The sequence below is a fragment of the Telmatherina bonti genome (genome assembly GCF_933228915.1).
Source record: "Telmatherina bonti genome assembly, chromosome: 2".
Lineage (NCBI taxonomy): Eukaryota > Metazoa > Chordata > Actinopteri > Atheriniformes > Telmatherinidae > Telmatherina > Telmatherina bonti.
The window spans coordinates 27,031,033-27,055,564 of NC_136620.1; the positions used below are offsets into that span (position 1 = coordinate 27,031,033).

Sequence of the window (24,532 nt, forward strand, 5' to 3'; positions counted from 1 at the left end):
AAACCTCTCACATTATTTTTTTTCTAATCTTTTGTTGTAAGAAACTAGATATCTTTGGATCTTGTGGCAGTGAGACTTCTGAAAAGATTACGTTGGGTTTTCCTGCCACGGCCAACCGATATGTAGTCCAGCAGGCATCATAGCAAGATCACCCAAAATGACAAATCAAGTTTGCCTCTAGCCCCATCCTGGAACCCAGCTCTGGTTAGAAACTTCTGCCGTGGGGTAACATGCAAAGATACCCTTGTGATCATTGAGCACACTCACTACATTCCTGCAATCCCGTTTTAAATGTCCTCAAGTTACTCAAATATTTCAGGAGGGCCGCTGACTTAACCTGCAGTCATGGGCACATTCTTTGAGTAAGTGACAAATCACAAACCGATCCTTGCTAAACTGATGTATTAAAATAAATTGATTATTTAGGTACAAGTGCAGAATGTTCTCACCATGTACCTTGTGATTTACTGTGGTGCTCACAGGGAGAGGCGGCTCACGTTGATGCTAATTAAGTTTGTCTATTCCTGTAGGCTGCTGATTGAAGCTGGCATGGTTAGTTGCTTGTTGAAGGTTGCTGCTGTGCATCGCTGGACCATGTCTGCCAGTGGAGACACCATTTCCTGTAACCTGAAGCCATAGCCTAGCCGTAGGAACCTGTGGAGGCTGCTGCTGGAGGGGAAATGACAAGTTGGTTTGAAATTACTGCCAATCCAGTACCTGCCTGCTACCCAGACTAAATAGGTTCAGCAAATGTGTTCTCGCTCGATTAGGTTCACTTATTGCAATAAACTTCTGCCTCTGTTTACAGAGACATAAACTACCTTCAACATGTTGAGACAAAATAGTTGTTTCTTGTCATGACTGTAGTTTGCAATAGAAAGTGACACAAAGTAAACGCTCAGCCTTTTGTATGCATCTGGGATTGCTCACAGTGAGTCGACTTGTTTAAGACAAATAACACAATGCGAACACGTTATGCATTTGTAAAGTGTAGCAGTCGCATAATGACATGATTGTGGCTGAATGGGTAATTTAAAAACCATGACTGTATGGAGGTCAAATAATGCTATTTATGCTAATTGCTATAAATGCGGATAATTTATGATATGGCTGATTTTGGCAAAGAGGTCATAAATTTTAATGAGGATATTTTGTTACCAATGCTGGTGCTTTCTCTCTTATATTTTTCTGAAACCTTTCATAATTACAAATGTTACCCAGTTTATTGGAGTCAAAACCCATATTTTGCACTGAGACCTGATAGATCAAGGAATCAGGGATATTTTTCTTACTTTCAGCATCTGCTGATTGTCAGTCACATCTATCTTGCTTGCATTGGCCGCTATTAAGGCTTCTCTTATCTCCACAGTCTCTCCCTGATCATTTGACCTGTGTTATCATTAGTGCTCTCAGGAAAACCCTCTCCTCCCCCTCAGTGCTTGCTGATGGCTGCTCCGGAGATGGGGCCATATGGGGGCAGGGTGGAACCACGGTGGGACATCATGTAGCCCAGGAGATGGCTGCACTGTGTTCCTTGGCTTTCATACGCAGTGCAGCTATGCTGGAGGACTTGCGGTCTGGATCAACATTGAGATCATAGCCATTGATTCCCCCACTGATCCCTGCACCCCCAAACAGGCTGCCCATATGTGTCTGTCCCATGTGGCTGCTCCCTGGACTGGGCACACCCAGGAAGTCAGAGACGCCTCCAGGACCATGAGGGTGAGGGGGCATGCAGGAGGGAACGGAATCGCAAGGAACAACGCAGCCTGGCACTGGAGATGCTCCGCTGCTGCTCCCAATCCACGATGGATTCTGGATCTGGACAAGAGCAGGGATTATGTCCTAAATCACTGTCATTTCTCATGTCATAGTGTATTTAGATAGTGGTTAAGTAACGAAGTACCATCAAACCCAATCAACCCATGACTGATGAGATCTATAGTGACTTTCAGCTGAAATAATTTATTCATGAGAATAAAATACACAAGATTAGACCCTAGCAGAGACTTACTGCATGGAGGACCACCTCTCAGAAGATTATGGTCTACATTGTATGTCAACTATACACTTTTATCAGGCACATGGTCATCATTTTTATACTGCTTTCTCTTTTTGTTTAGATAACACCTTCTCTTGCTGGCAAATATCTGTCTTTGATTAAAAACAAGAAAACACAACAGACAGAATGCAGGCGTGCATTCACTTTGTAAAACACTTTGATAGCATGTGTTTGCTGCAATATTTCTCAAGGCAATGAACAGGGCAACTTCAAAACCACTGCATTACTGCAGGTTGACAGTAATGTTACTGTACCTGTGCATAGTTCTCAGGCCGAGTCAGTAGAGGCAATTCATAGGCAGTTGAGAAGTGCGTGCGAACCTGTTGCATCTGGCCGAAACGTTCTCGCTTCCTCCACTTGGCTCTGCGATTCTGGAACCACACCTGCAAAAAAAGAAAAGCAATCCATCAGGAAAATACTTCATAACACAGAGCAGCCTCTACAAAACAAAGCTTTTACACCATTTTTAAACATAGCCATAAGAGCCCTCATATTGCAACACCAAGTATTTTTGCAGAACACCATCTTATTGCACAGCAAGTGAAGGTTAGAAACTGAACCACATAAACCGAAGATAGTGAAGCAAATAAATTCTGCAGAACATGAAAGTCCAAGCCCTAGTTTTTAAGACTTGACGTGTCTTTAAAGTGCCGTCCACACTGAGCTATTGATGTGAAAATGGTGAGTCTCCCCGGGTGCAGCTTGCTTCAGCTCCTCCCTTTGATACATAGACGTCTGCCTCCCTTCAGGTTGCCAGCGTCGACAGAGCCACATCTGGGCCTGCAGTCGTTCATAAATCACTCTGAGAAAGGTGTGCTCTCTTCCACATGTCCACACTGTGGGATACAGTGGGGAATCCCTCTTTATAATCCGTGAAACAAATGTTGAACTTTTGACCAAGACGGCATATGTGTGTGTATACAGATATATTTTCATCTTTGAATTTATTTAGTATTGCAAGTGCCACCTCAAGCTTGTTGTTTCTGAATCCAGAGATGAACAGAGAGGCTATTTTTCAGACTGTATGATTTCAGTAACTTACTGACAAAGAGCCGGAGAGCATGACTGAAGAAGGGTGTAAAAGAGTTTGAAAATAACCATGTTATGAACTGAAATGTATACAGCTTAAGAAACTCCCTTAAGACTTCTCTGAAATGCTGCTATTCATGTCAGTGATATGAACTGTAGAAATCTGTTATTTTCTTCATATTTTTATGCCTGTCTCACAGCAGCTGTTGTACAATGTCTGATCTTCTTTAAATTTCCTTGAATCTTTTTTCCTTCATGACAATTGTATGAGGGTTAATTACAAGGTGACTCATTCATTTAAATTAAATAACGTGTTCAATTTGAGTGACAGATGTATGTATTGCCTGTGACCCAGTGGGATTAAAGAGTACCTTCTGGTTATCAGCCCAAGCAATCCCTTACACATCACTAAGAGATCCAAAGCCTTAAAGTATCAAAAGGTCAATCAATGTTAGGATTAAAAAAAGAAGCCTACAAACCAATGAGTGATATGTGACAGGAATAGACCGCGGTAGAGATGCACAAATGCAAAGCCAACAAGGGAATCTTAATTTTCTTTTTTAATGGAATTGCTTCTCTATTGCCTTCCATGTTGTTTTTTAGGCTTTTGTTACTTAAAAATAAGTTATTGTTTTAAATGTTCAGATGAAAAGTATTTAAAAAGAAATTTCAGGGTTTAGGTAGGACGACATTATCTGACAAACAAGACTAGATCTCCTGTAGTCCAGTGAGTAATGGACAACATGTTGTTTGTGTTGCAGGCGCAATGTTCTCTTAACAAGCCTCCATCAGGTAGTAAAATAATGTCATGGCCAGTTTATGCATTTCAGTACGACAATGCTGTGTAGGGGTATTTAGATATGTTTTCTGAAACTTTACAGATAAAAAAAATGTGTTTCATTTCATAAAAATGCCAGTGCGAAAAATAATATTATATAGTAATAACGATAATAAATGTAATCATAAATATTTGCAGCACGGGGAGGACTGCATGTCTGGTAAAGCTAAATTAAAACAAATATTGTCAATTAAATAGAAACCTATCATTATATGACAGTGAGATGTAATAATGCCTAATTTTAGACGATTTTTCCTAATACTGACATCCTGATTTTAAGTTATGCTTAATAAAAATGTAATCCATTCATAGATTATTTATTTATACTATTTTAAAGACAAGTTGGAAAGCTTGTTTCTCAGTTAGTCCAGAGACTTTTCTAACATCTCTATTCAAAAGAATAGAGAAGTAGATGGGGGGGGTAGTGTGAGCCTCCACATGTTTATTTGTATCTATTTGTTGGTTGTCTGACTCTTGTCCTCCCAAGAGGGAAGCGGGAAACAATCCCAATCTTCAAAGAGACTAAAGAGAGCAATCCCGCTTCGACACAGGGATTTGAACTTGGATTGTGGGTTGATTCCCAGCCCAATCAGCTTGTGGTTTTCACAGTCCTTGACATGCAATTTCCCCTTTGTCATTCCTTCCTGATAGCTCCTGGGTCATTTTCAAATTGTTTTTTTTTTTGTTTTGTTTTGTTTTGTTTTTTTTTTTATCAGGAAGACATAGATTTTGATGAAATGGGATTAGAGCAGCAACGATGATTAAACCTGTAAACAAATGAGCTATTTCTGTACATGCTTTAAATTACTAGGTGTTTCATTATCAAAGAGGAGACCATATATGGTACTTATATGTTAAAGACAAGCTGACGTTCAGAGATGTCATCTAACGCAGACATGCTTCGGGTCAACTGGCAGGATTAGAGGACAGTTTATCCTTGCAAAGTGGTAATCTGATATGGGAGATTGTTGTTGGACCCCAATGTCAAGGTGAAAGGTTGTTGCCCTTTGAATTATACCATATATTTGGAAGGGGGCTATGAGTCTATGTTATGCTCCCTCTAAGGATTTGAGGGTCTATTATTGTTTAAGGTTTTCCATGTCTTTCCTTTGGTGGGTCTTTGGTTACATGAGCTCATAATGTCACAGGTTTCCAAATATAACCCCTAAAACAAAAAGACCCTAATTGGATTAATAAGGCTTGTGTACAGTTACATACAGCTTTACTCATTTAGCAGTAACTTTTATCCACAGAGACTCAGAAATGTGGGACAGAACTCAAGCAGCATAAATCAGCAAAAAACAAAACCCTGGTGTGAGCTTTAGGTGCTGACTCTAAGCTAAAGCATTAATTTGTTACAGGTTAGAGCGCCATTTAATTTGCAAGAACTAATGCCTTGAATACAAGCACATGATGTGAACTAGCCACATGAGTTTCCAAAAAGAAAGAAAATGTTATCAACACCCATACCTACCATGCAAATTACACCAGGATTTTTTAAAAACAAAATTTTATATTTCTTACTAAATGAAGTACTGATGTTACATTTATGATTACCTGGAAAAGAAAATGGTGCTAAAAACTGTCTTTAATTCATTCATTCATTCATTCATTCATTTTCCGAACCGCTTATTCCAATTCAGGGTCATGGGGAAGCTGGAGCCTATCCCAGCCGGCTTTGGGCGACAGGCAGGGTACACCCTGGACAGCTCGCCAGTCCATCGCAGGGCCTGTCTTTAATTGTTTATAAGAAAACAGATGCTTTTAAAAGCAGCGGTATGTGTTCATTAATTTCATCTCAGAGCTCAGGTGTCAGAGGGATTTCAAAGCTCTCGACTTTCCTTTTAAGATATCAACTTTTATCAGTTACTGCGCAGTCACCTTAATCGTGACGAATCAAGATAACTTCCCTCCTCTTCTCATCTTAATCTTATTGTCATACTCCCACTCCTCTGTCGAAGCTCTGCTTCTTCTGTCCCTCAACACCCCCACCCACATACACCGACCCCTCTCTCCTCCCACCTCCCTTTTATGTCGGTGAAGGGAAGTGGGGATATTGGAAAGTGAGATGGGAGAATGTTCAAACTGGAGCTTGTTTTCATTTCATGTTTAATTTCCTGACGCCTAAGCCCTCGGCTTTCCGCAGCTAACCCCTCTGACCTTTCAGAGGCGTGCAGACAAGAGCAGTGGACCAGGCGTCCACATACACACACACACACAATCACACACACACGTAGGATGCACACAGAAAACATGCACACTTACTATATTATATACAGATTTTAACATAACTCTCTAACAAATGCAGTATTTTAACCTGGACCCTCATAAACACTTACTGGAAACATTTTATAAATAAGCACACAATGTCTCAGCACATACATTCCCCTTGTCTTGCTTTCTGGCTGTAGAGTGCGTAGCGTTTCACTGAGGGCTTGCTCTTCATAGCTTTTCCTTTGAACAGCAGTAGGAGCAAGAACCAAGCCAAATAGTTTGGGAGCGAGATAGTTTGAGGAACATTATGAAGTCAGATGTGTCCTTTGCTGCTCCATGCCTTGTATTCCCTAACTTAGAAACTTGTGCATTTTCTTATTGAGGGCCACTGGTGGATATCTTTACAAAGGCAGATATCTAATTTACAACAGTTCCATTTATTATTTATCTTGATTAACAACATTGGTCAACCCTCAACATGAAACCCAGGAGAATAAAATTTACAGACTGACAACACTTTCCACGTTTGTTTGTTTTATTTAACAGGCATCTGCAAGGAAGGTGGCTTGGTGCTCTTGTAGCGGTGATACAGTGTTTGGCGGTGATACAGTAATTGCTAAAGATGCTGACAGCGAAATGCAGCTCACAGAGCCATTATAGAGCTTTATTTATGCTCCAGAGCCAGTAGGCAGGGAAGAAGGAAGAGGGAGAGAAAGAGGGCAGAGTCCACAGCTCCAAAAGAGGCTTTGAAGTCCAGCCGTCTCACCTCATCTCTGTCATCCAGGTCCGCTGCGATTGATAGACTGCCTCACTTGCACACAACCCTTACCTCCATAAAAAGCAAGCAGGGATGTGAAGTTCAAGTCTGAGGCTGAGAGCTGATTGTGCTAAGTAAACTCGTGACAGCGGAAGTCACAGACAAGATTATGGACAGCTGCAGCCAGACTTTATGAAGACATTCATCATCAAACTGAGGATGAAACTGTACAACCCTAATGTTGGCATTTTAGCAGAAAACATCTGTAGTCTGGATTTCAATTGCTGTTGTTTGGAAGATGAAAAGGCTTCTACTATGGCTTGCCAAACTTCAAGTGCCCCTCGGTATTCAACAATTGGATATCCCTGGACTTTGTCTTGATGGACCTTCAAATGAAATTGTGAGGTTTAGTCTTGATTGCGTGCATATTTTGGGTCTGATTTTTAGAAGTTTGGGTCAAACCTCACAGTGACTTTGCAGTGAGCTTGTCAGATGAAAAAAGTTAATTATATTCATCTGGGGAATAGATGGGCCTGTGTGAACAGTGCATGAATGCACTTATTTTACTGTACCACCACAAGGACCAGGCCAGGTTCTCTGTCCCTGACTATGTCTCAGACTATGCGTGGAAATTGAAACTGGCATCTCTGAGTGTCTTTTATACCCGTGCCAAATAGCTTTGATGGCTCTCCATGTGTTTTCCTTCCGTGCCTCCAGAGTTGTGCAATGAATTAGTTTAAACATGGTAGTGCTGGGGAGAAACCCTTGGCCTCTGACCTTCTTGCAGAATCTACACCATGCAAGCGTTAAGAGTTGAGTATTCCCTTAGTCCCACCCATCCCACTCAGATCTAAAACTGGCAGGCAGAAAGAGAGATTTTGAACAATGGGCCCTGCTGTCTACCGTTCAGAACAATCTTTGTCAATATGCCAGTGTTAACTCTCTCAGCACTTTCTGTCAAGTCCCTGAGCGATTATTAACATGCAAACATGAACAACTGTGCTCATACAACAGAGAGCATGGACAGTGTCTTCCTGGGATGGAACGACAGGAAATACGTCGAAACACATACTGTTTATTTATGGTCAAGTGACATCAGAATCAGAATCTCTGTAAGCATGATGATGAAGCACAGCAGTCACAGGTACACAAACTGTAACACATGACTTATTTTAACCCATAGAACAACATTTACTTACATCTATTAGTGTTACTTGTCAGTTAGATATTAAATTAATCTGTTATCTGTTATTAATGTAAGTATTTTAGAGTCTTTACCTAATCGTCTCTTAAACTTCATGATCCATTACAATTATTTGTGGCTGTTTTGGAAGACAGAGCCAAAACGGGGGGGGGAGCATTTTTAGTAGAAGTCTTATTAGCTTATCATGTTCATTTGCTCAGGCCAATTCAGAAACCTGTTATCAGGTGTAATAAAGTGGCACGGACATTGTCTATTTAGAATCATCAGATATGCATAAACTAAATGATTCTTACATTTCATGTTTTCTGAAACTAATCTGGAAACATGCACAAGTTCTGTACTTGTTAGCTAACAATCCAGCACACACTTGGAGTCTGTAAGTGGACATTGTTTTAACTAAACTGCACATTGTACTCTGTTTATACACTAATAACTAAGGAATTACAGGCCTGAAAACCACCTAGTTGGGTCTAAGCAACACATCCTATTGGTAACAAAAGATCATGGTTCAGCATGAAATTGTGTAAAACACAGCTTTTCACAGCTCTGATTAATAATTTATCTCAGACACACTGAGATATCACATTTCCATGGCAATGTTTTTTTCTAGCCCTGGACTGATTAAAAAATGGATGATTCCAGGTGGAACTCTGTGTTATTTTCATGATCCTCACCTGAACACGAGCCTCTGTCAGGTCTGTCCTCAGTGCCAGCTGTTCACGGGCATAGACATCTGGGTAGTGTGTCTTCTGGAAAACTTTCTCAAGCTCTTCCAGCTGGTAGCTGGTGAATGTGGTGCGATTGCGTCTCTTCTTGCCTTTGTTGCTCTCAGCTTCAGTTTTGTCCAGAGGACTGGAGAGGTCTGACCCCGGGCGCTCACTCGGCCCCTTCACACCAGGTTCTTTTAGGCTCAGGTAGCTACCTTCCATCCCCGGAGGGTCGACACTTGGGGGCAACTCAGTCTCACTCAGGCCATCTTTACCTGTGTTTAAGGACAGGCAGAGAGAGAATATCAGTGGTGGTTCTTTTAAAAGATTTCTCTTCCTAGTTCACATGTGAAGTTAAGCTTATTTTTCATGAGTTCTTTAAATGTTTAACAGACAAACTGGATTATAAACTGGTGTATAGTGTTTGGAGAACTAGCATAAAGAAATGCTATGACAAGCAGAATACAGTGTTTTTGGAGTTCTGCATTACTAAAAGGCATTTGCCAGGGCAACTTGGCAAATGCATTGTCAGTTTGGACCATTGTATCCTTATGATCACAAGTATACTGTCGAATATCCAGACTAACCCTCTGATTCTGTGACAGAATGGCACTTCTCAAAATCCTGGCTACCTCTGACAACTTTGGAGCTGAATAAAGTATAGCACATGGTGTTTGTAATAGTCTTGTAATTACAGTTATACTCCCAACAGAGCAATGTTATAAAAAAAATAATAAATGAATGTGAAGTGAATGAAACCATGGTCCCTGGCATTCAATTTGGTAGTGGTTCTGCTCATCATCACATTACAACATCCCCACAAAGTGGCATTTCCTTTAAGATTACATCATCTCTGTGATGTTTTATTTTAAGGCTCAAAAGCCTCACATATGAATAGCAAGTCTGAACGTTAAAGAGAAAAAAACTGTCTTTTTTTGTTTGAAAGGTATGTCACTTTACATTGATCTGACCTGTGACCCAACCCACAAAGCCTTCTCCCTCACATCGCACTACGCTACCTGAAATCTGAACCACAAGTAATCTTCTACATCTTGAGTCGTGATTGGTGGGCCTTGTGTATCGGAGGGGAAGCCACTTTTACCCCACAGTGTTGACCCTCAGACATAAACAACATTGTGTTTGTCACCTTCAATTTTGCAAGCTTGCATTTTGTGTCAGAACGTGTTCTGTTCCTGTCAGCACATACAGGGATTTTTTTGTTTCTTTTTAAGGAGATGAACAAAGCTGTCCCTTCTCCTTCAATAAACAAACAGCCGTGTGAATAAATAATCCAAGGGGCTCGGGTCATGGGCCAGTGAGAACAGTGAGGTCGGGCAGCCTCTATTTGCCTTCCCTGCCAATGAGAACAAAGAACACTCTCCTAATGGTCTGAATCTAGTCCATAATGGTCTCCTCTACATAGTTTTGTGGGACTTGTGCAACAGTGGCATCATTTTAGTCTAACAAAATTTGTCTTGTACTTTGGAAGTTTACAGATGATTAACTTACAATATGTGCTTATTTGCACATCACTGTCGCTTTGCATTTTTAATTTGCTAATGTTGCAATGCCTGCTTGTCATTCTCCAAAGACGTCCAAAAAAAGAAAGCTAATACTTTCTGGCTCTCATAAACCTTTGGGCCAAGTTTTTTAGTGGTTGATGACTGAATAGTTTAGGAGTGATGAAGCTAGGCGGAGGCTGTCTGTTACAAGCATGTTTGTTTTTATAGATTAGTGCGCCTTAGGCTAGAGTGTCCCTCAATGATATGTCAATAGTCATTCCCTCAAAGCTGTAGCGGTTCTAACCTGCTCTCTGGATCACACTAACTCCGGCTGAGACACTAATGGAACAACATAGCTCGCCCAGCTGGAGTTCATGACCTCATATTGCCGTGGCCTACCTGTCAGACTTTTTTTACAGTCACCACGCAGGCAGATGTGCTGACATCACCAACCCCAGAGCTGGCCTCTTATCCTCATGCACTGTGCAAAAATTTCAATCCACCTCTGGGCAGAAGCATGGCCGCAGTGTTTGTAAAGTAAGAAAGGGCAAGTCCAGGTTCCTGCCTGGCATTTGCCTCAGTGAGAGAAAATACAGTCATGCCTCTGAGCAAGGCACATATCCTGTGAGTTTGGGGGTGCAGATGGGTGCACAGAGGAGGGGATGTGAAGAAAGCAGTTAGGGCATGCTAATGTTTAAGATTTTCATTCGTATTGTTAACATTTATTCTGGTGTCTGCAAAAGTTAAAAAAGTTTAAAACTACGGGCAATATACACACTTGTTTTAAAGCTGGAGTAGGTAATGTTGGGCAGCGAGCAAGATTTGAAAGTGGCACCCTGTTTTGGCTCCTCCCCCTCTGGCTTTGCTCCTTGAGTGATTCAAGGCTTTTTTTTTTATTCGCAGCTTTTTCCACCAACGATTTTCTCTTTCTCTCTTGTTTAGCAGGAAGAGGCAAATAAACCGAGGAAATAAATTGGGGAAATCCTTTCTGCATTTTCTCAGTCATGTTTGCAATCCAAGTTTCTTTTTCAGTACTTTGTATTTTCGTCCTAACACGCTATTTATATGCAGGGTGTGGAATCAGGTATGTACTGCTGGAGAGGGAGGAGGAAAGGAGGGGGAAGAAGCTCACAAAATATGAGAAATGAAGCAACTTCAATTCGGTCCGAACGTTTGGATTGGTCAGAGTTTTTACAGATTTACAGTAAACTGAGGGGTCTAACTATGAGGGCGAGGACCCACTTCACCCAGACTAAAAAAAAAAATGATCAACTGTAGCTTTGATATAAAGCATTGAATTAGAAGTTCCCATGTATGTACAGAAAATCTGAAAATATGAGCAGCTAGCTAGCTTTATAAAATGGGAACAAAAAGAACTTTTTGAAAGATGCCAAACTCCTCTCTTGTACACTTCTTTTCACAGTATTGTGCCAGTCAGTTCCTTTGTTCGGTAACTAAAAAACTACAAGAGGTTATCAAAAAACAGTCAGGCACATACTCACGTTTAGAACAGCTACGTTGTACATCGGAGGAGTGTAACACTACTAGCCTGGGTACCAGAGTGCACAAATTATGCTCATGCTACAGTTTTTATGTATCTACACTATCATGTCAACAAAGCCTTTAGCTTTTGCTTTTAAAAAGTATTTTATACATCCTTTATCATCAATTGTGCATCTTTAACTCTGTGTGTGTGCTAGCTGTATTAGCGCCCGCTCAGCAAGTGAGTTTTCAGATCTGTCACCTCAAGGGTTTAAGGACTTTTATCCGATTCTGTCCCTGCCAATGATTTCCACAAATCATATTTAAAACTGTATTTGTGTTTTTTACTTACATTTTCTGACTTATATGCAAACAACTGGTGGATGCATATACCACATCCACTCTTTTGAGTCTCAGGCATGCCAGCTGATACGCTGTTAACGCATGATAAACCATGCTGGCATGGCACTGATCTATGGTGATCCAAATCTTGCTTTAGTTTCGAGCAGGATCAGCCGCGAAACCTTAGTCAACCAACTGTGAACATAAAAATCGGCCCATTTACCAATTCATGGTTTACATTATACCACCTATTAGTCTGTGTACTGATGTACTTGCATTTCTAATATTAAAATCAGATTTTTTTTTTATCTGTAATTCTTTACACCATTAATGTTTGCGTTTCACTACAATACAAATGACTAAGATAAACATGTTTTTTTTTAATACTGTATATTGCAGCAGTGTTTCTTGTTATTTTCTGTCAGAAAAACTCCAGCGGAACTTCCTACTATTACTACTCTACTATTTGTACCTACTGAAAAAATCCAACCTGCTTTCACTGGTTGACTAATTTGACATAAATAATGAACAGCTCTTTGTTCAAGTCATTCCAAAATGGCCCCTGCACAGCTAGTGTGTAGATGGGTTTCCACAGTGATGTAGAAAAGTAACCGTGGGAAAGCCTGTACCACAAACGAAGCATTTCAGACAGTTCAAAACCAGTGTCTCCAGTGAGCAAGACAAGCCACACTCCCATCAGCACAGACGTTGCACTTTTAGCAAAGCTACAAAATATTAAAGAATAAGGGGAAGGGGGCATAAGATTAATATGTGCTTCTTAAATAAATGTGACATGGGCTGATTGAAGTATTTTTGGCTTTTGATAGGACATGTTGTACTGTTACTCCTGTTACCAGTCAGTTTTATTAGTGGCTGCTTGCTGTAGGTTGTGGTGTAAAGGAGAGATATGAATTTGGCAATACCTGTAATAGGCAAATTGTCCCTCAAAGTATTCAGTTCAACACTAGCTGTAAAACCACATTTATCGCTGGAATCTGCACTAATCAACATCTTTTCTCTGCCTAGTTCTCTAAACTCATCTTTCTTCTCTCTGTCACTCCAACCACACAGATTATTTTGCCACAAACATCTTGAAATTTTCCCGCATGCTGAGTTGTCTCTTCTGCATGCTGCCCTGGAAAACACAGCCATCACACACTGCTTTCTTTTGGGAGCCAAGATTCCACTGCATTGGCTCCAAATTTTTTTGACAGTCAGAGGAATGTGTTTTTGACAGTTGTTCTTGTTTCAGCACTCATCAACGTACGATGCATACAAATGCACCAAATATACTCTACTTTTCCTGTAACCTGCCAGCTTTTTCTGTGACAAGCTGCAGGCCGCTTCAGTTAGCTGAGGTCAGATGTTTACTAGGGTCAGCAATTTAATCACTGCTGAAAACAGAGAGAAAACATCAAAGTGTAATTTAACTGGTTGTAAAGCAACAGGGCACCCTCTCGGTTTTTATGGAATGGGACAGGGAGGGTCAAGTGAAGCCAAATAAAAGAAACACTATAAATTAGTAACCTGGGGAAGGGTTAATGACCAAACACTAAATAGGGATGGGAATGCTTTTAAACAGAGTGCTCTAAAATATTGCCTCAAAACACTTAAAGTTGACAGTCACATGCCACAATGGCTGCCCATCATCCTTATATGGAGTAGAATTGAAGCAAACATCCCATTGGGTTTAGTTGTCAACAAGTGACCATGCATTTATATGTGTGTGTGTGTGTGTATATATATATATATATATATATATGTATATATATATATATATATATATATATGTATATATATATATATATATATATATATATATATATATATATATATATATATATATATATATATATATATATATATATATATATATGTGTGTGTATATATATATATATATATATATATATATATATATATATATGTATATATATATATGTGTGTATATATATATATATATATATATATATATATATATATATATACATATATATATATATATATGTATATATATATATATATACATATATATATATATATGTATATATATATATATATATATATATATATATATATATATATATATATATATATATATATATATATATATATATACATATATATATGTATATATATATATATATATATATATATATATATATATTTTTTATATATATATATATATATATATATATATATATATATATATATATATATATATATATATATATATATATATATATATATATATATATATATATATATATATATATATATATATATATATATATACATATATATATGTATATATATATATATATATATATATATATATATATTTTTTTTATATATATATATATATATATATATATATATATATATATATATATATATATATATATATATATATATATATATATATATATATATATATATATATATATATATATCACAGACTTAGTTTGACCTGAAGTAGTTTTACCACAGCTCAGTCAAAGACCTGATGATGACTGTTGTTTCCTGATAGAAGGGAGGCTCCCAGATGTTCCTGAGGTGAGATCTATGCCAGCAGTTCATGCAAGAATGCAGATTCCCTGGGAAAGAGAGAAATCTTTCTGCAAAGCCTCAGCTCTTTGTAACTGACACGATCATGACCTCACTACTGTCATAATAACTTGGGCTACGGCTGCTTTGTATGTGTGCACAAAAATAGTTCTAGGTATGTGTTTTGTTGTTTTGTTTTGTTGTTTTGTTTTTGTTAGAGGGATACTTACAGTGCAGAAAGCTTCTTTTGGGGGAAAATGTAGAACATCCTGATAAAATGGCATTTATGTCATTATGTATCAATATTAAGAACTGCATATTCAAATCATTATGGTCATAATAGCTGGGATTTGTTCAGGTAATCTTTTAAATCCAGCGACTGTATTGTCAGCATTTTAAGTCATGTATTCATGCCAAAAAGGAATTAATTTAGTTAGTTTTAAATTTTAAGTCATTAGAAGAGTATAGGAATTAAAATACTGTAATTAAGAATATACTGTATATAAGTTTTACAGTAGCCCAAAACTTAGAATTTATACTGTCTAGATCATATTGGACTCACATTTGTTCTGCTTTGTGGTAACAGACAGGCATGAAGAAATATGGCTCTGCAGCCAGTGTAACGAGGCGATTACCTCTGGCTTTCACTGCACATAGAACATATATCAAGTAAAGTGAGTTATGTTCTTCTGCCTAAAGCAAACTGAAAAGAGAAAAAGAACTACAGTTAATCATCGTACTGAAAATGATCATGGTTCCCTCGCTTTGCCAAGTAGTTTCCAAGCTTTTTCCCTTTATGATCGAAACAGAGTACTCCATGGCCACATGTTTACACAGTTCAAGAGCTCATGTGGAGGTTAGATTTAGCTGATTACTGATAAGAAATAAGAGAAACATATAGGTAAAGTTCCACAGCCGTCCACAATGCCAAAGGCACCAATCACAATATGCGCCGCCTGGACAGAAATTCTTAGTTGGTGTTTATTTCTGCTCCATTTACAGATGTCAGGTAGGCAGTAAGAGGTTACCTTCCCCTGTAAGAGAGGAGTCTGAAATGAAAGACCAAGGCATTCCACATCTGCTGACAAAGTGCAGGGACAGATACGAGCAGGAAAACCTCTTTTAAAATTCTGGTCATAGGACACTACTTAAAAAGCAAGAAAAGAAAACAAGAATTTTACTGGCAAAATTTCTTTGACTCTTTTGTCTATTAAAGCCAGGCAACTTGCTGCTAATTTACCTCATAAGCCACATATTTAAATGTGCCTTTACTTTACAACAAGTCAAGAGTTTGCTCTTTAAAGTACTAATTCATTATATATTTTAATTTATTCTGGTTCACAGACACACGCTGGAGTGATCACAGGTGTCACCACATTGCTTTTGTTAACATCTACACAATGTGTTAGTCATCAGCGCATGCATATCTTGTGACATCACTTCCCCACGTTTTTTTTTTACATGTACTTAGAACACTATATTTTGACAGGATGCTTTTTAAAGTGCTGCCAGGATTTTTTGAGGTTTTGTTTTGGTTTTCGTTTGCTGAGAAAATGTTTTACATATCACAGGATGCTCAATATCCCACAGAGGAGGAGGTGTTGCTTGAACATTCAGTGATTGACACATGATCGCCATATTTTCAGGTTGTATCATATGTTTTTGATGTTTTGTGAAAAGACAAAAAGAAAAAGAAAAAAATAGGATGTGACCGGCATTTAGCCTGCACCATTTTCCCCATAACAATATGTCTCCTTTGCAGCTGGGTTTACCTTCATTTCCTATTCTATTCTATTCTATTCTATTCTATTCTATTCTATTCTATTCTATTTCTATTTCTATTCTACAGTCATTTAGCGGACGCTTTTATCCAAAGCGACTTACATATGAGTGAGAACAACACAAGCACGAAATCAAACAGTAGAGGACGTCGTAGGAAGGTGCTAGTGGACTGTCCAGTTTACATTCTCTTAAATTTATAAAGTCTGAGGATGTTCTCCTCACAGGTTTATGTATACAAAACATTTCAGTCTCCATCAGAACTGCATCTTTTAGTCAGGATCAAAACAAACTGAGATTCAGCAGTGAATTCAGAATGGTACTTGCAGGTAAACAGTCAGTTTCCCAGAAACTTTCTCATTCCTCCCAAGTCTCTCAAATCATTACCCAATCCCAATATCCATTTCTGACTCTCTGCTTGTTTATAAAAGGTAATGTGGAGACAAGGTTATGTAAACCAGTCCCACTTTGTCATCTCGGGGACTCTCTGTAGCTTTGGAGATCTGATGTTTGGGGAGTATGAATAATAACCATAGGAACCAGTAATGCACATCTGCCTTACATTAATCCAGACCTCTCCTGCAGTGTTGACCTGCATTCCTTAGCTCTCGATCAGCTCTGGGGGCATCTGTTTCATTCATTGCTGTGAGCAGGTAGCCACGTCCCTGTCCTCACAGTGAGACCATCAGATGCATTAACAAGCATTTGAATGTGCTCATCACCAACCCAAACCCTCGGCAGAAATTATTTGAACTTTTTGAGACAACGCAGCAATTTCTAATGAAAGTGGTTAAAGAATCCTAATCAGACTAAACTGCATTCAAACAATAAATACAAAAGACATTAGTGTCTGCAAAATAAAAACAAGTTTGTCACTTTTTTTTAACACTCATTCAGCATATCCCAAAGATGATTTAATAAGAATATACATAATTCGAGTTGTTGGGTTTTTTTTTTTGTTGTTGTTTTTTGTTTTTGTTTAATATATCTATACTTTTAGCTTTGTTTTTCTAATTAGAATGTAGGCTATAAAATGTATGTATATATATATATATATATAAAGCTTGCTGAGATGTCATGTGAACGCCATTAAAGCTGAACTGAAGTTGCCACGGAAGAATTCCCTGCGGACACGAGATGACTTTTGTCATCATGATGGAGATAAAGCATCAGCATTAAGCAATGTATCTCCCGTTGAGGACCACACATAACAGCACGACCCTGTTGACGCCTGAGGCTTTGGCAAGTCCCTAAAGCATCCTCCCCAGAACCACGATGCCTTCATCTGGCTGCAACATTTTCAATAATAACATTGCGCAGCTCTTCCTCAAGGGAGACATGTTGCATTTAATGATGGTGTTTAAATGGTTCTGTCAATGCACTTGCCAAATCGACTCACTTGGGCGCAGGGGTGCTGAATGTGTTGGAAAAAATGAGTTCAGTTATTTTTCAGGAAATAATCCTATATTATGGCAGACTGTGGTTCAGGCTACTGCGCATAAAGTTAGCTACACTACAGACCCATTGTTGTCCCACCGTGTTGAGGATGGTTAAGTTTCAATTGTTTTGTTTTTATTTATTTTTTTTAAAACAGTTTAAACAATGAAGCAGTTTGCTTATGATAAACTTCCAAAAGTATCGGCGCGAACTGAAGTGTGTATGGATACAATTAACATGTATCCAAATTCAGCAACCATAACAGGAGATGATTTCCTCTGCAGCATCATGATAAACATCTGGAATTTAATTAAGGCGCAAGGGCGCCAACGGGTCTATAGCTTGATGCGCACTAAAACAGGCACACTTTTGATGAAGTTTCGAATATAGCTACACAAATAAGTGCAGTGTATTATCTGTTATTGTACAATGGCCTGTTTTAAGCCCCATTTGGCCTTTCGACCTTTTCTCATAATAAAAGCAACTTGAATCCGTTTTATCTAAAAGAGTTTATTTTAGAGCCGCTTCCTATAACAAAAGGGCAACTTTTTTTTTAACTGAGTTAAGTTACATGGAACTAAAATTAATGGTCAAGAGTCGGCAAAGCTTTAAAGTTCTGGTTTAAAATAATTTTGTCAGAGTATCCAAAAATTTTACATGAAGTGGGCCTATTTAATTGACGAGTGTGGACTTTTACGGCCTATAAACTGTCTTTGTTTTGGTCTGGGAAGCTCTTACTTTTATATTTAGGTCTGATCACTTATTAATATGAATTAAATTGTTGTCCATTTCGTGCTTCTACAAACAGAATAGTCTGTAAAATAATCAATCCATAACATTTGAGGTAGTTCCTGAAAAAAGTAATCTGGATATAAATATTTGGTTTATTTTCACCTTTCTGTCTTTCTTTCTTTCTTTTCTTTTTATTTTCTTGTGTATGTCAGCGTGTGTGACGGGGCGCTTTGACCTGTGATATTTACAAAATGCTATTTATTGTCCTGTTATTTTCATTAGATTTGTTTCCCCTAATTTGTAAGGTAAAATGATGACAGTGGTTCGAAGATGACTGTGAGCATGGTGCTGCCGCTTCAACTGGGAGTCAGTTCAAGATTAACTCGATAACTAAATACAGCAATTTTAAAAAAAAAAAAAAAAAAACTTGAAAGAACACAAGTAAGTCTCATTTAAACAGAGTTTAGATGGCCTATGTCCCTTGAAATGGAATTTAAAACAGGAATTTGTGGTGCATCTGCGCTATTTCCTTTCAGTTCATCTTCAATTAATAATGACAGCTTTTAAGAGGAATGTCATGTTTTGGAGTCAGAATACATTATGCACCTCTTCAGAGCATTACTTATGCTTTCCCAGGTCTTTATAAAAAAAAAATGGCTATAATGGAAATTCAGATGAAATGCATATATGTGACAGTGTCACGCTTTGCCGTGAGACAACGTTGGCTGGGAAGCGATAAACAGCGTTACATCACCAATGAATTCACGCAGTGGTTACATGACTCTGCTAAGTTTACTCTGATGGCTTACTGTTTTCTTCCCTGCAAATCACTAACTCTCACATCACAAAATGCATTAAATCTCAGTAATCGTTTACAAATGTCTTATGTTAAACATATAGCCAACACGTATTGGCTCCTGTGGTTTTGTTTGCACTCACCATAGCAGGGAATGAGAGTCCCGTTATGTCCGCTGTCCGGGTGCAGCTTGCTGCCTTCGGGCGGAGTTTTGCAGGTCGGTCGCTGCATGAAGAGCTGGTATTTGTTAAAGGTGCTCTCCTCAGAGCCATCCAATGATTGGCACTCTGGCTGGAAAGGACTCCGGCACTTCTCTCCGTAAGCCTGCCCTTTACCCGGAATGAACGTGGGGCTGTATTTCGTTTCTGTGCTCGAGAAAGTCCTGAAAGGGCTCGCTTGGTGATCTCTACCCTGCGCAGTAGATGTACTATAATAAGAATCCATCGATGTCATATCGCAGTATGAGACGCACGTATCTGCGTTCATACCTAAAAAGTTTTTTGTTTTGTTTTTTTTTTTTTTAAAAATCCACACGCTTCTTCTTTCCCTCCCCTACACGACACAGCAGATATTCTCCCCTAATTTTCATGCACTAACAGACGCACACTGCCGCGCTCAGGCATACACACTTACACTGCCGCATCTGGGACTGGTTAAAAATATGAATCAGATGTTTTCCAGAGACCTCAGACCGAACAAATGCTAAAAGCCCCCTGAAGGTTTGTCGAGGTAAAAAAAAAAAAAAAAAAAAAGAGAGAGAGAAATGTCTTGCTGATGCTGAGGCCGCCTCAGTAGCCTACAGTGTCTCTGATACACGCACACGCACAACTCCGACCTTCAGGCTCCACGCGCGTCTGAAGTAGGCCCACACCGAGCTTCAGTCTTTGCTATTATGCAGCCAGTAGAAATGGGAGGTCAAGCTCAAAAGGGAGGAAAGCTTTTTTGGTAAACACGCGGGAGACACAACACATGACATTAATGCAATTAGAGGATGAATATAACGGCTTTGATTCCTGCTGTTGCGCAGCTTAAGACCCTCACCTCTGACATTTAGAGAGAAAAACAAAGAGAAAAGGGCTATACATTGTTTCAAATTGTAAAGCATGTTCCCGTATCTGCCAAGGGGGTCCACACTTGGTTATTTCACGGTAATTGTGGAAAAATCACATCTGTGTTATCTTTGATCCCCGAATACGCATCGAGTCTACTTGTAAATATGGGGATCAATCCAGGAATTCGCAACAATAACAGCGCCTGAAGTCGGCTGATATAAGCTTAAATAGTTCACAAATACTTCTTTTGTGTATTTGTTTTCAAGACCTGCATTAAATAAAACATTATTAGCCTCTCGACATGAGTCTGATGAGGATGTTTGGCATAAACGTCCAGTGAAAGTAAATTAAGGCCGCGCCATCTTTACACAACTTTCACCTCTCAGCATTAAATCGATGATAAATCATTTAGCCCACAATGCTGACTAGAAAGCTTGGCTTCTCTCTCTGGTGCAAATCAACCAGCGATTTGCCCTCTTCTTGGCATTAATGCTCTGGAATTAAGCAGTGAGAGACTTTTTAATGGAACAAGATGGGCCTTCATGCTGGTCGGTGGACAAATTAGATAAGTTGTATCAAATTACTCCCTTATATAGACTCATTTTTAGAATATCACTAAGAGATAGAAGTAATGGTTTAATATCAATTAACACTTTGAATGGCCAAACCAGGAAAAAAATTCTTTAAGTTTTTTTTTTTTATTTGACACCAAAGAAAGTTTCTGATTAGTGTATTTTGTCTAATATTATTATATTAAAAATAATTAAACTTAATACTAATTTCTTTCTTTCTTTCTTTCTTTCTTTCTTGTAGGCCTATCTGCGCTTTAATCATGGCACGGGACAGAACTCGTGTCCTGTTTACGCAGCTTGACGTCGGCCCCTTCTGCAGTCACCTCAGCCACAAAGAGGATTATGTTTCTTTAAAAACGGCTGATAAAAATGTGATACAATTGAAAGCGAATTACTAGCTGTGATGTTGTGCATTTTTCTGGCTCAGGCTCCTCCAGAAAGGCCTTCCTAAAAGCATTCGGCCCAATCTTTTAGCGTTTATTAACTTTATTATTGTTTTAAAGGTGGTTATGACATGCTACAACGCGACGATTCTGCTGTTGAAAATGAAAATAAATAAATAAAAAGAGAGGGGAACGTTTCGGGCCGCGCAGCCGTCCTGGTGTAATCGGCACCTGGCTGTGCGTGCATTCATTAACAAGACTCTCTCCACTCTTTATGGGTTTATTAGTGGATGTTTCCTCTACAAAAAACTGTTTCCAAACATGATGATATTTAGAATAATCGTGACTCTTCACTGGCTTAGTCATTTTATTATTTTTTATTTAACTGCTTGCAGAAAGAGTTAAATTAAACCTTTAAATGCGGTATTTAGGTGTTTTGAGCACAGCTTTGTGGTGCATTTTAAGTTCAAATATTGTGTCGCCTTGTAAACAAAATTGTCCCAGACATGAGCTTCAGCAAGAAACATATGCTTAGTCGAGCTATACTATCTTCATTTCGTTTCTTTCAGTATGACGCCTAAAGCTGTTTCTTCTTTTTTGCCACTAGTTGGCGTTTTCAAGTTCATGTTTCTGGGTTGAAAATATTAATTTGTTATTTTTACCTTTTTAAGTGAATGCACTATAAATATTCAGACGCTCTGAAATAATGTTATGCATTCAAGGTTTATTTATGTTTTAAAGTGTTTTCCTGTTAAATATTCCAAGAAAATAGTGTAAATTTTGTCAATTAAACTCCAATGTTCTCATGTCAGCTAATACCCCCCCATTAAAAAAAAAAAAAAGAAGATTACAAAATCATTAGGATTCCCCTTTAATGCAAAGTAGGCTGGCCTCTCCTAATATAAACCACTCATAGGTTTGAATCTCAGCTGTCACAGATATTCATTACTTATCTACCATATACTCCACTAAGTTATGACTGCACTGTTTAATTTACACCAGGACCCATAACCAGGTAGTCTTTGCGGGGGGGGGGGATGAAGTAATGCAGCAGCTCAGAGCTTGGGGTTCATATGGCTCTGAAAGCTCATCTGAGGGCTTGTGTGAGCGGCATGGCAGTAAAGGGCTAGGTTAGACTGTCTCCTTATCCATGTATGTTTGGCTTTGGGAAAGCTTAAAAAGGCAGATGGGGAAATATGTGGCCAACAAAGAGTGTTTCATACGTTTTTTTGTGTTTTGTCATGCAGATGAGTCTGGGCATTTTAGCAGGTAAACATGTGACAGCAGTAAGATTAACAACTTGGTTACTTGAAATGGCTTTAAATGCATGCTTTATCTGGTGCTAGATGAAAATTTTGTAATTAGATGAATGTTGGGAATTCATAAATCAACTAAAATAACTTCATCATGCCTGGCACATTACAGCTGCAGATTTTTCTCCTTATCAGCATTATGTGAGGGTGAAGTTTCTATGTATTATTTTCTTTTCTTTCTTTTTTTTTCACATTTCCCATGATGGTAAAACCCCCCTCTTGTGGTTGACTTATTACAAGGTGGTGGGGAGGTTATGTTTTTGCATTTGTGTTTATCTGTCTGTCTGTTTGCAACTTCATGCAAAAAACTAATGAAAAGATTTTCATCTTTTTTTCTGAGAATGGGTCTGGATCACCATCTGGAGCCAAGAATTTTTAAAGGGTTCTATATCAGTGTGAGATAGGCCATTTTCAGTGTATATGCATAAAACTCCACATTAGCTGGTCAGGGTGATTGTCCAAAAAATACAAGAGAAGTTCCCAACAGATTTTATACCTAATATCAAATATAAACCTCGATCCCAGCAAAGCACTGGTTACACCATCCAGAACAGGAATAAAAAGATCTGTGGAATTGTCACCACTGCAAGAGAACAATTTAAGACAAGAACATTCCTCATTTTATTTTATTTTAATTTATTTCTGACCTCTAAAAAGAAGGTGGAATATGACATTTAGTCAAAGTACACTGCTTATTAAAACAATTTAAGTACATTTCCACTTTATAATGTATTCCTATTATTTAAAAAAACTAACATAGAAGATTAAAATGGATTATTTAAAGATGCACTTTTTATTTTTCTGGTTTCTGTCAATCACCTCCTTTACTCATTTTAACCCTGAGACATCTCTGTTTTCTCTGTTCATATTCTAAGGTGTTTGACCATCTCAAACTTATTTCCTAATTCTTTAGCATTAATAAACTTATGACACTGATAACTATCTTTTAGAAGAACTCACACAATTTGCTGACGAAACATGTCCTCATACTCAAGAAGAGTATCATCAGGCATAGTTTTACTTGGTTTTGTTTTTTCATATCTGTAATTAAATATTCTAAAATCTTCTGTCATCACTGCCATATTTGAAGCAAATAATGATCAAACAAGATGTTAAAATTGCAAAAATCTAAACAGGGATACCAGGCTTCTTTTTTAAGTAATTGCACTTTTTTATCTTCCCTTTTTTTACTAAGGTGGATGGGGTGTGTAAATTTTATAAGGTATTGAAAGAATTCAACATTGTCTCAGCTTTTGAATAAGATTAAATATGTGAAATAAATCTTTGGTGTTCGCTTACTGCCAAAACACCTTCGGATGGTAATAAGATGCACTGCACCACACTTACTTCTTGTTGCTTATGACAAGTGCTTGATTCTTTCATATAACTATTGATCTGTTGATGACAAGACGATGGGAGTGATGTGCCACAATTATATTTATTTGCATGTGATATAAAGACATCCTCTTCTAAACCACAAGCATTTTGAAAACATGAGTCACAAATGGTGTCACATTGTTATGCGTGCGGTTCTGCAGAATGTGAGAGAACTCTCGTCCATGGACGAGTCTCCAGCGACTGTTCCCTGCTGAGGTTTGTACAGGCACATCATTACAAGACGGGGGGCTCTGATATATAACAAATAGTGCATCATGCCCTTTGTATATGTGTGTTTGAGAGTAAAAGGGACAACAGATTTTTATGTGTAGTTTTAAATTGGTTTCACATGAGTTGGGTGCACACTGCATCAGCAGATTCTCTGATCAAATTAGGCAGAGATGAGGGGA

General features: G+C 38.3%; 1 protein-coding gene across 1 annotated transcript; it reads right to left on the reverse strand.

Annotated features, from left to right (window-relative positions):
- Positions 1-1,500: 1,500 nt before the first annotated feature.
- On the reverse strand, positions 1,501-19,911 carry alx4b (ALX homeobox 4b; the record flags this gene model as incomplete). Its single annotated transcript, XM_079249527.1, is given in 4 exon segments — positions 1,501-1,821; positions 2,317-2,424; positions 2,426-2,445; positions 19,569-19,911. Coding segments are annotated over 4 exon segments (792 nt in total).
- Positions 19,912-24,532: the final 4,621 nt, after the last annotated feature.